The sequence below is a fragment of the Abramis brama genome (genome assembly GCF_963993115.1).
Source record: "Abramis brama genome assembly, chromosome: 18".
Lineage (NCBI taxonomy): Eukaryota > Metazoa > Chordata > Actinopteri > Cypriniformes > Leuciscidae > Abramis > Abramis brama.
The window spans coordinates 8,209,889-8,221,913 of record NC_139980.1 but is presented as its reverse complement, the minus strand read 5'-3'; the positions used below and the strand labels follow the sequence as shown (position 1 = coordinate 8,221,913).

The following is a 12,025-nucleotide window of genomic DNA, read 5'->3' as shown; positions in this document are numbered from 1 at the left end:
ACTTCTATGGGGCTGAACAGTTTTTTTCAGTGCTTCGAAACTAGACGGTCATTGGATAAATGCTGCGATTATGTCCCGCCCACGGACGCTCGGCGTCTCTGGGAGTGAATGGAGGAGTGGGCTGGCCTGGACTCCGGGCTTCTGCGTGATGATTGGAGGGTCTGTCGAAAGGCTGCATCTCCTTTTGATTGACAGCGATTTCATACAATAAAATTGTATGTATACTTGTCGAAATTGCTAGCCAATTTTCATAATACATTTCACACAATTATAGATTTATATCTTTATTATTATATTATTACTTATTATATATTTTTTAATATTATTATTAGTAATAATTAATATATATATATATATATATATATATATATATATATATATATATATATATATATTAAATAATATTATTATTATACTTTATTATATTATTATTTATACCTTTATTATATTATTACATTTATACAATTATACCTAACTCCGCTGGCCATTGAGAGGACACTGGTCAAGTCACTGGAAAAGACGCCTAGTTGTACGACAGGGTCACAGAGCATTTTCTTGAAAAGGAACATAGAGCAGAATTTACGTATAAATAAATGGACAATTTTTATGATGTAGGCCAAAAATTAGCTTCCCCTCTTTGAAAGACCAGCAGCCGCCAAACAATGAATAATGGTAAAACGTTTCCAAGTTTTAATGTGAATTTCAAATGACTCAAGAAATGTATCAATTTATATAGCCTATATATTTTTTAATTTATAAACCCCATATCCTGCAAGATGAAGCAAAACCATAAGGCTAGACCTTTTTCCCCCATAACTTATGTCTGCCATGTAATGTATCACAGGCTTACATATCTTATATCAGAATTGAACCGTTTCTGACGCTTTTAGCTAGGCCTAAAATAACATTCATATGCCTAGCTATTTTAAAAAGAATGACTATCTCAAATAATAAAAATAATTAATAATTGCTGGTGTTTCATTTTTTTTCATTTTAATTTTTAATTTACTATTATTATTATTTTTTATTTTATTTTAGGCAAAGAAAGGTTACAAATTTCCTCACCTCGACATGTTTGATCCATTAAAAAATAATAATCTTAATAGACTCAATGAAAATGGGGTAAGAGGGCAAACATTAATATCTGATATATTCAACGCCAGGGCCCACACCCTCCTCCATCTGTTTGAGGTGAACCAAAAACAACTGATACCAGCTCTCAGTGATATGTGTTGGGTCCCCGCTATGATAACAGTAACTTTCTCAAATGTTTACAGAACAAGCGGGAACCCAGTGTGCCAGTATCTTTCTCTAGTGCTGTTCTATTACAAGATAGAAAGTCTAAGGCCTTCAATAGCCGTACAGCAAACATCATTTGGGAATTACCCGTCTTTCGAATATCTGGGTATTGTGTTAAAAGGTGCTCCACGCATTTTACTCATCATTATTAGGCCTCCAAAATACTCTCCAGCCATTGCTGAGGACTTTATAGAACTGTTATCAACAATTACCTCAGAGTTTGACTGTTTTGCCATTGCTGGAGATTTTAACATTCGCATAGATAATGCAGAAACCAATATGGCAAAAGAAATCAAAACTGTTTTAAAAACATTTGATCTGACTCAGCATGTACATGGACCCACACACAATCGTGGACACACTCTAGATTTACTTATCAGTAAGGGTCTAAACATTTCATCGATTGTTATTAAGGATGTAGCACTGTCTGATCATTTCTGTATTTTCTTTGATATATTGATCTCTCCTGCCATTGAAGCTAGATCTGTGTCTGTCAAGAAGAGATGCTTAAATGAGAACACTAGTGTACTATTTATGAAGGCTATATCCTTAACACCAAGCATATCTGCTGACTCTGTCGATTTCCTCCTTGATTCTTTTAACTCAAAAGTTAAAAGTGTAATTGATGATATTGCTTCTGTGAAAGTCAGGAAGAAGAGTGGCAGACAAAAAGCACCTTGGAGAAACTCAACAGCAGTGCAAAATATGAAAAGACAAGGCAGAAAAGCAGAGCGCATGTGGCGGAAGACAAAACTTGTAGTCCATTATAACATCTACAAAGACAGCCTTCATGCTTTCAATATGGAACTAGGCAAAGCTAGACAGACTTTCTTCTCAAATATTATAAACTGCAATTTAAACAACACACGCACTCTTTTTGCTACTGTAGAGAGACTGACAAACCCCCCAAGCCAGATTCCCAGTGAAATGCTCTCAGACAGCAAGTGCAGTGAGTTTGCTTCTTTCTTCTCTGAGAAAATCAATAATATCAGAAAGGTGATCAGCACATCCTTGAGTTGCGCTGGGGTCAGACAGATCAGACCACCTGAGAAAGTAGTTACTATGTCTGATTTCAAAGAAATTGATGGGAAAATTTAGGAAGAAACCGTACAGCACCTTAAAACATCAACCTGCGCTCTTGACACACTTCCCACATCTTTTTTCAAAAGTGTGTTAAACGGTTTAGAAGCAGATCTTCTAGAAGTGGTAAATGCCTCACTTCTCTCTGGGAGTTTTCCAAATCTCGAATGGATACTTTGACGATTTTCAATCTGGTTTCCGACCGCATCACAGCACAGAGACAGCGCTCATAAAGATAATTAACGATATTCGCTTAAATACTGATTCAGGCAAATTTTCAGTGCTGGTACTCGACCTCAGTGCTGCATTTGACACTGTTGATCACAACATACTTCTTGACAGGCTGGAAAACTGGGTCAGGCTTTCTGGGATAGTCCTAAAATGGTCCAGGTCATATTTAGGAGGGAGAGGTTATTATGTGAGTATAGGAGACCATAAGTCTGAGTGGACATCCATGACATGCGGAGTCCCTCAAGGCTCAATTCTTGCGCCACTCCTGTTCAACCTGTATATGCTCCCAATGAGCCAAATAATGAGAAAGAACCAAATTGCTTACCACAGCTATGCAGACGACACACAGATCCACTAACGATTACAGCCCCATTGACTCCCTGTGCCAATGCATTTGATGAGGTCAACAGTTGAATGTGCCAAAACTTTCTTCAGCTACACAAAGACAAAACTGAAGTCATTGCGTTTGGAAACAAAGATGAAGTTCTCAAGGTGAACGCATACATTCACTCAAGGGGTCAAACAACTAAAAATCAAGTCAGGAATCTTGGTGTGACACTAGAGTCAGACCTTAGTTTCAGTAGTCATGTCAAAGCAATAACTAAATCAGCATACTTTCATCTGAAAAATATTGCAAGAATTAGATGCTTTGTTTCCAGACAAGACTTAGAGAAACTTGTTCATGCTTTCATCACCAGCAGGGTGGATTATTGTAATGGACTCCTCACTGGCCTTCCCAAAAAGACCATAAGACAGTTGCAGCTCATACAGAACACTGCCACCAGGATTCTGAGCAGAACCAGAAAATATGAACATATCACACCAGTCCTCAGGTGTTTACACTGGCTCCCAGTTAAATTTAGGATTGATTTTAAAGTATTATTACTGGTATATAAATCACTCAATGGCCTAGGACCTCAATACATTGCAGATATACTCACTGACCCAACAGATCACTTAGATCATTAGGATCATATCAGCTAGAAATACCAAGGGTTCACTCTAAGCATGGCGAATCTGCTTTTAGCTATTATGCCAGCCGCAGCTGGAACCAGCTTCCAGAAGAGATCAGATGTGCTCCTACAGTAGTCACATTCAGATCCAGACTCAAAACACATCTGTTTAGCTATGCATTTACTGAATGAGCACTGTGCCGCTGTTCGTCCGACTGTTTGTACTGTACTGTATTTTATTTTCTAAACTGTTTTAATTATTCTTATTTCTTTTTATTATTTTAATTTCTTCTATGTAAAGCACTTTGAATTGTCATTGTGTATGAAATGTGCTATAAACTGGCCTTGCCTTGCCTTGATATTTTACAATTTTATGATAGCATTATCGTGAACTATGAACGAGTTATCCCATCAAACCATAGTCGCCCACTACTACTGGAAGAAAATGACTTTTGTAGGATGAGCAACATTTATTTTATTGCGATATTTGTTATAGATTGCTGAGAATGGTCCAGTACTGCCCTCTGCTGGCTACAGCCTTATGAGAATGCCACTGAGACACCACTAGTGAAATACTTTCACAGTTTGGAGCTTTCTGGTGACGGGGAAAAAACTTTTCCAAACAAATTACACAGCTGATATTCTAGCTAGCCTGTAATATGACAAGCCACATAAATCGTGATAGTTTATAATGTAGCGATAGGCCTAGATGGTTAGTTTGTGATTGTCATAAAATGTTTGACACGCAATAGTGATATTTTTAAATCGTAAATCTTAAGAAAGTAGGCTACGTTTATATATTTAAAAGAAAGACAATATATAGGTGGTGTGAAATGGTATTAGAGGCTGAGCCATCTGGAACACATTCACGTCACTTGAATTCACCATAAACAAATCAGTACGCCTACGATTTATTAATATTTTCAGAAAGTTTTTTAATCTGTTGATTATTCTGTGTTATTCAACGAGCCCGCAAATTTCTGTATAGTTGGCTAATCTCGCATGTGCCCACTTGGAATCCAGACAAAGATTTGGACAAACAAATGCACAAAATGATAGGCCTATATATAAACACAGCTGACATTTCAACGTCATCGAATTAAAAGAAATCAAATTTCTTTTATTAAACGCCAAAAGTCCCGCTTTGGTGAGCGTGGGTTTAATACCATGAGCAGCCCCCGCGCGCTTACGGGACGTCCGTCGTGTATCTCACGCGTGCAGCAGGTGCGTGGAATCCTGTGACTGTGTGTGTGTGTGTATGTGGCGAACGCTCCGCCCCTGTCAATGCAAACGATTGAAGAAAAGCCGCGGTCGAAAGCTGAACTACGGTACTGACACATTTCAAAACTCGAAAGCTCTGAAAGAGGGCACCACGCGCTTCTGTAGGCTAGGTACTACTTTCTGCAGTAGGCATAGCCTATCTCGTTTTCAATTCAGACTTACTTGCGTTTTTAGTTAGTTATTTATTTATGTACTTGTTTTAACCATTTCGATTTAATTTGGTAACGAAAAGATTTGAATGAAATACGTTTTTCTTCTCAGATATGTGTTCGGATGAAGAGCGCGCGATGACGGGGAGCTCCGGTAACGGAAAGTTGCGTCAGTGGCTGATCGAGCAGGTGGACACCGGAAAATACCCTGGACTCGTGTGGGAGAATGATGAGAAGAGCATCTTTCGGATTCCGTGGAAGCACGCGGGGAAGCAGGACTACAACAGGGATGAGGATGCGGCGCTCTTTAAGGTAGGCTACAGGCAGATTGAACGTGGAGGGGATGAGAAACGTGAGTAACAGTAATGCATTATTTCTCCCATGGGATCTTAGCCTACTCGTGTTGCAAACAGTTATAAAATACATTAAAATACAATTCTTAGACAACGCATGTTTCCAATTTCCAATCCAAATTTTTCCATATTTTTGTGGGCCTTAAAGTTAAAAAGTGTCCATGGTGTCCGGAGACAGTAAAAACATCTCACTGATGCTCTTCGCATGGTGACCAAAAATTACCAAATTTTTCTTAATTTTTTCTAGTTTTTTATTTAATGTTTTGTATTTTTAGGGTTTTATGGTACTACGTTAAATTTACGCAGTAGTTATACTCCATTTATTCACGTTTTTAGCATAGACCTGAAAATTGAATTTCCAACTTGAACTGTCGTAAATCTTGAATGCTTTAAAGCAAAGGCTTAAGTTTGATCTCTTTTTAAATACGACACTTGGAAAATGATTGCTGAAGTGAAAAAAGTTTAAAAAAGTGAACTTAAAAACAGAATTTTACATTTATTGTTATGAAAAATGCACAAAAATACAATTTAAATTTTTTATATGCAATCTGTATTTTCAAAAACACGTTTTACTCTAAAACTGCAAGAAAATGAAAGCCATAAAAAAAAGTTGTGTTCCAAATTTGAGGTTGATATCTCAAAAAACGAGCTTTCAGTAAGATTGTGTTAGGCCGCAGTACCAACATATTTCATTAGATGAAATTTGTCTCCCATTGGAGCACAAGTGTGACTGTTTTTTTCAGGACCATTTAACCTTTTTGAATCATGTCCGTGATTTTTTTGTCTTCACATAGCAAGTGCCAAAACCTTTACCAAGTTTCATACCATTCCGATGAAGTAAAAAATAAAAACACCTTTTGGTCAAAAATGAGCACCAGAGGGTGAAGTAGTGCGGTGTTTACATAAGTAGTGTTTGCAAAATCAAATATCTTGCTCTTTTTTATGAGAATGGCAGTTTTTTTTTCCTTCAGGTCAAAATGTTTGATATTCAGGATTCAAAAATTCAAGATTACAAAAAAAAAATCAATAATATTATAAGTAATAAACGAAAAGAAAAAATAATAAAATTGTTTTTTTCAAGATGGAGGGAAAGTACTTTTTACATTTTTAGCATATGCAAAAAAAACACATTCCTAGGAACTTACCACATGTATTTTATACCAGATTACTTGGAATATTTCTCATTTTTATTAACATCCTTGTATCTGTTTTCCTGCAGGCTTGGGCACTATTCAAAGGCAAGTACCGGGAGGGGATTGACAAACCTGACCCACCAACTTGGAAAACACGTCTTCGGTGTGCTCTTAACAAGAGCAATGACTTTGAGGAAATTGTGGAGCGCAGTCAACTTGACATATCGGACCCCTATAAAGTGTATAGGATTATTCCGGAAGGATCCAAAAAAGGCAAGGGAGAAGAAAAACATCAAAGGCATTCTAAATGAGCACAAAAGCTTGTGTAGTCCATATTCAGTGCTCTCATATTTCTTCATAATGTAAATGAAGGACATCAAACAGATTAGAACAGCCGTTTGCCGCTGATTATTTTATAAATATTTCTTTAGATATCTGATGAAAACAATGAAAATATACAATATTTAAATGTTGCAGGTTCCAGATCTACTGATGATTCACAGTCCAATTCAAGCTCACCTAGTTATCCAATACACCCGCCTTATGCACCAGCACCTTCTCAGGTTAGAATCAAACATCATCTTAGTTGTACTTTGGCTTGTGTGTTCAGATCTTTGCCCTTCAGATCACTGTATGCGCTTGTCATTACAGGTGTGCAACTACATTTCTCCAGCGGAGAGAGGATGGAGGGATTACCCCACCCTGTCTGAGATCCCTTACAGCCAGAGCCCCTACACTCCACGCTGGGACCCTGGTACTGTCTTACTGTGTGTTCTTGAAAGAGAAAGTATACAAGAAAGTTCATGTAGCAAGCAATTGCAATGGGGTATTTCTGTGTGCGCAGGGTACCAGTTCAGTGGCTCCTTCTTCAGTTGCAATGCATCTGATTCACAGCCGTCACCCTTCACCCTGGACACCAGCATGAGATCCGCTGAGGCTCTGGCCCTCTCAGGTACTGTACACGCTCAAACACAATCATAAACACACAGAGACTTTGACAGGCTTAATAGGAATGGATTGATTGCTCTTCAAGTATTGATACCGATTTGTATCGAGATGATCATCTAGATGATTTCGGAGATCGGTTTGACAAAGAAAAGTGGAACAGTATTAAAAATTCTGACTAAAAGTCTGTAATTATTTTCATGTGATTACATCATCAACAGCATAATTTAAGCATCACAAAATGATGATGTAGATTTGAGAAAGATCACATTTAAAGTCATGATGTTACAGAACAGATATTTCCTACTGTATTGTGACGCACATCTGAGTGAAACAGATTATTGAAAACATTTTTTTTTTTTACTTTTTATCCATCAGTTGTTGGCTGAATGGAGGCAGATCTGAATGAATGCTTGCAGTCAGTTGTAAGAAAGGGTTTAATTTAAGTGAACTAAATGATTGGAGAAGTCTGGCATACTGTCACCAGAGAGAAGATTGAGTTATGATTATGATGACATTTTAATTTAAGTAACGAGGTAAAAAAAAGAAGAAAGAAAGATATGCATGGATCAATTCTTCACAACAAGATCAATAACATGCATATGGAAAATAGATGGGGTGAATTTTCATTTCATGCTGACTTTGTGTTTTTAAAGATTACCTTCAGTTGAGAATTAGATGCTGACAAGTAATCTAAATGTTAAAAAAACTCTAATATTGGCTGATAGCTAGCTGATATGGTACTGTTCAGGTTTGCATTATATTTTTTCCTAGTTGTCTTGCCATCAACGGCTCCAATTATGATATATATATATTTTTTATAGACCATATTAAAGTTTCTTTTATTTGATCTTCTCGATTAGATTACCGCTTAAATGTGATGGTGTTTTACCGGGATGCCCTGGTGCGAGAGGTAACAGTGAATAGTCCAGAGGGCTGTCAGCTGGGCCCCAGCAGAGAGGGACAGGCCTTCGCTTCACCTGGGGCTCCAGAACTGGTTGAACTCCCTCACGCTGAAAGGGCATCTCTGGAGCGTGGTGTTATACTCTGGATGGCTCCTGACGGGCTCTACGCCCGCCGCCGCTGCCCCTGCAGGGTGTACTGGGAGGGAGCTCACGCTCCACCGACTGACAAGCCCAACAAGCTGGAGAGAGAGCAGAACTGCAAACTGCTGGACACTCATCTGTTCATAACAGGTTAGTGCATGGTAATGTATTCATGTGGGCATTTCAGATAAATTACATTAAGATTATGACAAACAAATTATCTGATGATGTTAAAAACCGGTTACTTTATCACTCATCTTTCTCAGCAAAACTGAGAACCATTTATTGTAAACCTTTATATATCTGTCCGTTAATTAATTCACTGCTTGTATACATCATCATACACACATTTTACAGTAAACATACACATCAAAGCTTTTACAGTAAACAGTGCGTCACATTATCTGTGGGTTGATATTTAGTGACAGTCAGTCATCTATGAGTTACAACTCACTCGCACCCACTTTCTGTAACAGATTCACCGATTGTTGTGATTCTCACAGAACTTTCCAGCATATGATGAGTACATGAGTTCAAATACCACAGGAATCACATGTGCCACATTTGACCTAAAGCTCACAGTACGGAAAGAAAATAGAGAATGAGATGAAAATTTGTATTACAGAAAGAGATGAGATCATATGCTTTACCCAATGGCTTGAAAAACCTGCCATTTACAAACTAACACACTGTAACAAGGATGCAGCCAAATATATAAGATTCAAGATAATAGTTTACGAATTTCAACCAGTCATCGGAAAATTCTGTCACATTTCATGCAGACGTTTACAAAAACATTCAGGGTGTTCGTGTGTGTATACAACCCTATTCAAAAGTTTGGGGTCAGTTAGATTTTTTTAATTTAAGAAATGAATACTTTTTTTCAGCAAGGGTGCATTAAATTGATCAAAAGCGACTCTTATAATGTTACAAAAGATTTGTATTTCAAATCAATTCTGTTCTTTTTAATTTTCTATTTATCAAACAATCTATAAAAATGGTTTTCCCAAAAATATTAAATTGTTTTCAAGACTGATAATAATAAGAAATGTGTCTTGAGATAGCAAATCATCATATTAGAATGATTTCTGAAGGATCATGTGACACTGAAGACTGGAGTAATGCTGCTGAAAAATCAGCCTTTCCATCACAGGAATAAATCACATTTTAAAATATATTCAAATAGAAAATATTTCTCAATATTTTTTTATTTATATTTTTTCTCAATCGTTTGAATGGTAGTGTAGATCTCCATTATCTCCCTCTTCAACCATTTGCCGATGTATTTATTGATCTCACTTGCCATTGGCTGTGAATAAACTGTCTCCTCCTCCGTATCTCCTGTAGAGTTGCAGAGTTACGCCCTGCACGCTCGTCCTGCGCCATGTTCCCAAGTGCTGCTATTCTTTGATGAAGAGAGTACTGATGCGCAAAGGCCAAGACGGACTTTCACAGTGCAGGTTCGTCTTTAACCTTTAAAATATGACATTTCCTTGGTTCTTTTTAACACTGATGAACAGTTATGAACAAAACATAATGATTAATGTAGTAATTTGCTTAATTTGCTTTTGTGTCACAGGTTGAGCCACTGTTTGCTCGCCAGCTTCTCTACCTCAGTCACCCGGGCAGCATGAACTACATCCGCAGCCATGAGCTTTCACACCTTCCTCCTGAACACGCCATCTCCCCGACCCAAGATTACCACAGAGTCATTACGCATCACCATAACAACGGCTCTCAAAACTGACCCTGGAGGCTTGTCACTCTGTGCTTAACCCTGGATTAAAGTCTTGTTTAACCCTGGGTTAAAGAAAGTTGAAATCCTGGATTACTGGGATAGTTCGCCCAAAAATAAAGATTCTGCCATAATTTATTCACTCTCATGTTGTTCCAAAAACATAAGAAGATTGGACAACATTGGAGCCCATTGACTTCCACTGTATGGATAAGAAAACATTTCACAAATTATCTGCTTTCATGTTCTACAGAAGAAAGTCATACACGTTTACAATGGCATGAGTGAATAATGACAGAATTTTCATTTTTTAATGAACTATCCCGTTAAGCTATTTTCAGACTTGTAATTTTGAAAGGAGGTTAGCGCCATTTTTAACCCACGGTTAAGACGTTCTGCTTATCAACAGATAATGGACAAGAAGTTATTACGGTAAAATAGCTTGCAGGCTCACCAAGTGCCATACTTGTCCAATCAATATGCAAACAAGAATTTTAACCCAGGGTTTAAATATGTAGCGTAAAATCTCGAAACTTGACAACCCAGGACTAATTACTAACCCAGGATGAAGGTTGAACAGTGTGAAACATGGAAGAATATAACCTAGGACTGTTAATCCTTGGCTTATTGTAAAAAGCCCACAAGTTTTGTAAGCTAAAGTGTTAAAAGCAAATGTTGGAATTCTACGGTGCATCTGGAGCTTCAGGACTCTAGAACTGAGCAGAATCCCACCAGAACGATCTATAGTGCTAACAGACAGCATCAGACGCAGACTGTTGTGTCATGTTTAATACTGAGAAAGACACAAATCTGTGTACAACTCACAAGGATAAATGATTGTATCATGTCGGTTTACTGTCAAATATGTGGGTTGTTGCCGACATGACAGAAAAGAATGTAAAGTGTGAATATTAGCTGTGACTGATTGTTTATTGCTACATTTGTTTGAGGTGTGATGTATTGCAGTTAGATAGTAAAAGCCAAAGAATTAGTATTTGGATGTATATAGGCTATGCATTTAGAAAAAAAAGAAAAAAAAAAGTATGAAAACCTTTCAGTTTTCAAACGGCAGTTTTTTTTAAATAAATTCTGACAAAATGCTATACTTTTTATTCCACTACTTTTGCTTCTATGTCATTGAGGTGTCCAGAATGCCTCAAAATTCATCCCAACTTTGGTTTTAATAAAAAAAAAAAGGTGAAAAACTGACTGTGTGCACTCATTCCTGAAATGGGGTGAAAATTAAACATGGGCAGCCAAAACAATTTTTTTTAAAAATGCTTTAACACACTATAGTTCAAAAGTCCGTACAGAACGTCAGGTAAGTACATTATTTGTGAAAGAAATGAATACTTTTATTCAGCAAGGATGCATTAAATTGAGCAAAAGTAAAAACATTTATAAGATTTCTATTTCAAATAAATGGTGTCCTTCTGAACATTATTTATCAAAGAATCCTGAAAACGTATCACGGTTTTCACAAAATATTAAGCGGCAGAACTGTTTTCAACATTGACAATAATAGTAAATGTTTCTTGAGAAGCAAATCAGCATATTAGAATGATTTCTGAAGGATCATGTGACACTGAAGACTGGAGTGATGATGCTAAAAATCACAGGGATAAATCACATTTGAAAATGATTTACATAGAAAACAACAATATTTTACAATATTAACTGTATTTTGATAAGATAAAAGCAGCCTTGATAAGTATAAGAGACTCCAGACTTTTGAACGGTAGTGGTATTTCAAAATTATAGCAATGTTTTACTCTCTTTCCACTAATCATGCTTTGAGGATAACTTATGCTTCTACAGGA

At 37.0% G+C, this 12,025-nt stretch overlaps 1 protein-coding gene across 3 annotated transcripts; it reads left to right on the top strand.

The window, feature by feature from the left end:
- Nucleotides 1-4,853: 4,853 nt before the first annotated feature.
- On the top strand, nt 4,854-11,414 carry irf4b (interferon regulatory factor 4b). 3 transcript variants are annotated; one of them, XM_084092020.1, is made up of 9 exons: nt 4,854-4,891; nt 5,106-5,305; nt 6,566-6,752; nt 6,957-7,042; nt 7,131-7,233; nt 7,324-7,431; nt 8,288-8,620; nt 9,818-9,930; nt 10,050-11,414. In XM_084092020.1, exons 2-9 carry the CDS (start codon nt 5,108-5,110, stop codon nt 10,215-10,217), a joined length of 1,296 nt encoding a protein of 431 aa, XP_083948146.1. In that variant the 5' UTR covers nt 4,854-4,891; nt 5,106-5,107; the 3' UTR covers nt 10,218-11,414. The 3 variants fall into 3 exon arrangements, with proteins under 3 accessions (XP_083948146.1, XP_083948145.1, XP_083948147.1); XM_084092019.1 differs by having other exon boundaries at nt 4,858-4,954; XM_084092021.1 differs by lacking the exon at nt 4,854-4,891 and adding an exon at nt 4,940-4,969.
- Nucleotides 11,415-12,025: the final 611 nt, after the last annotated feature.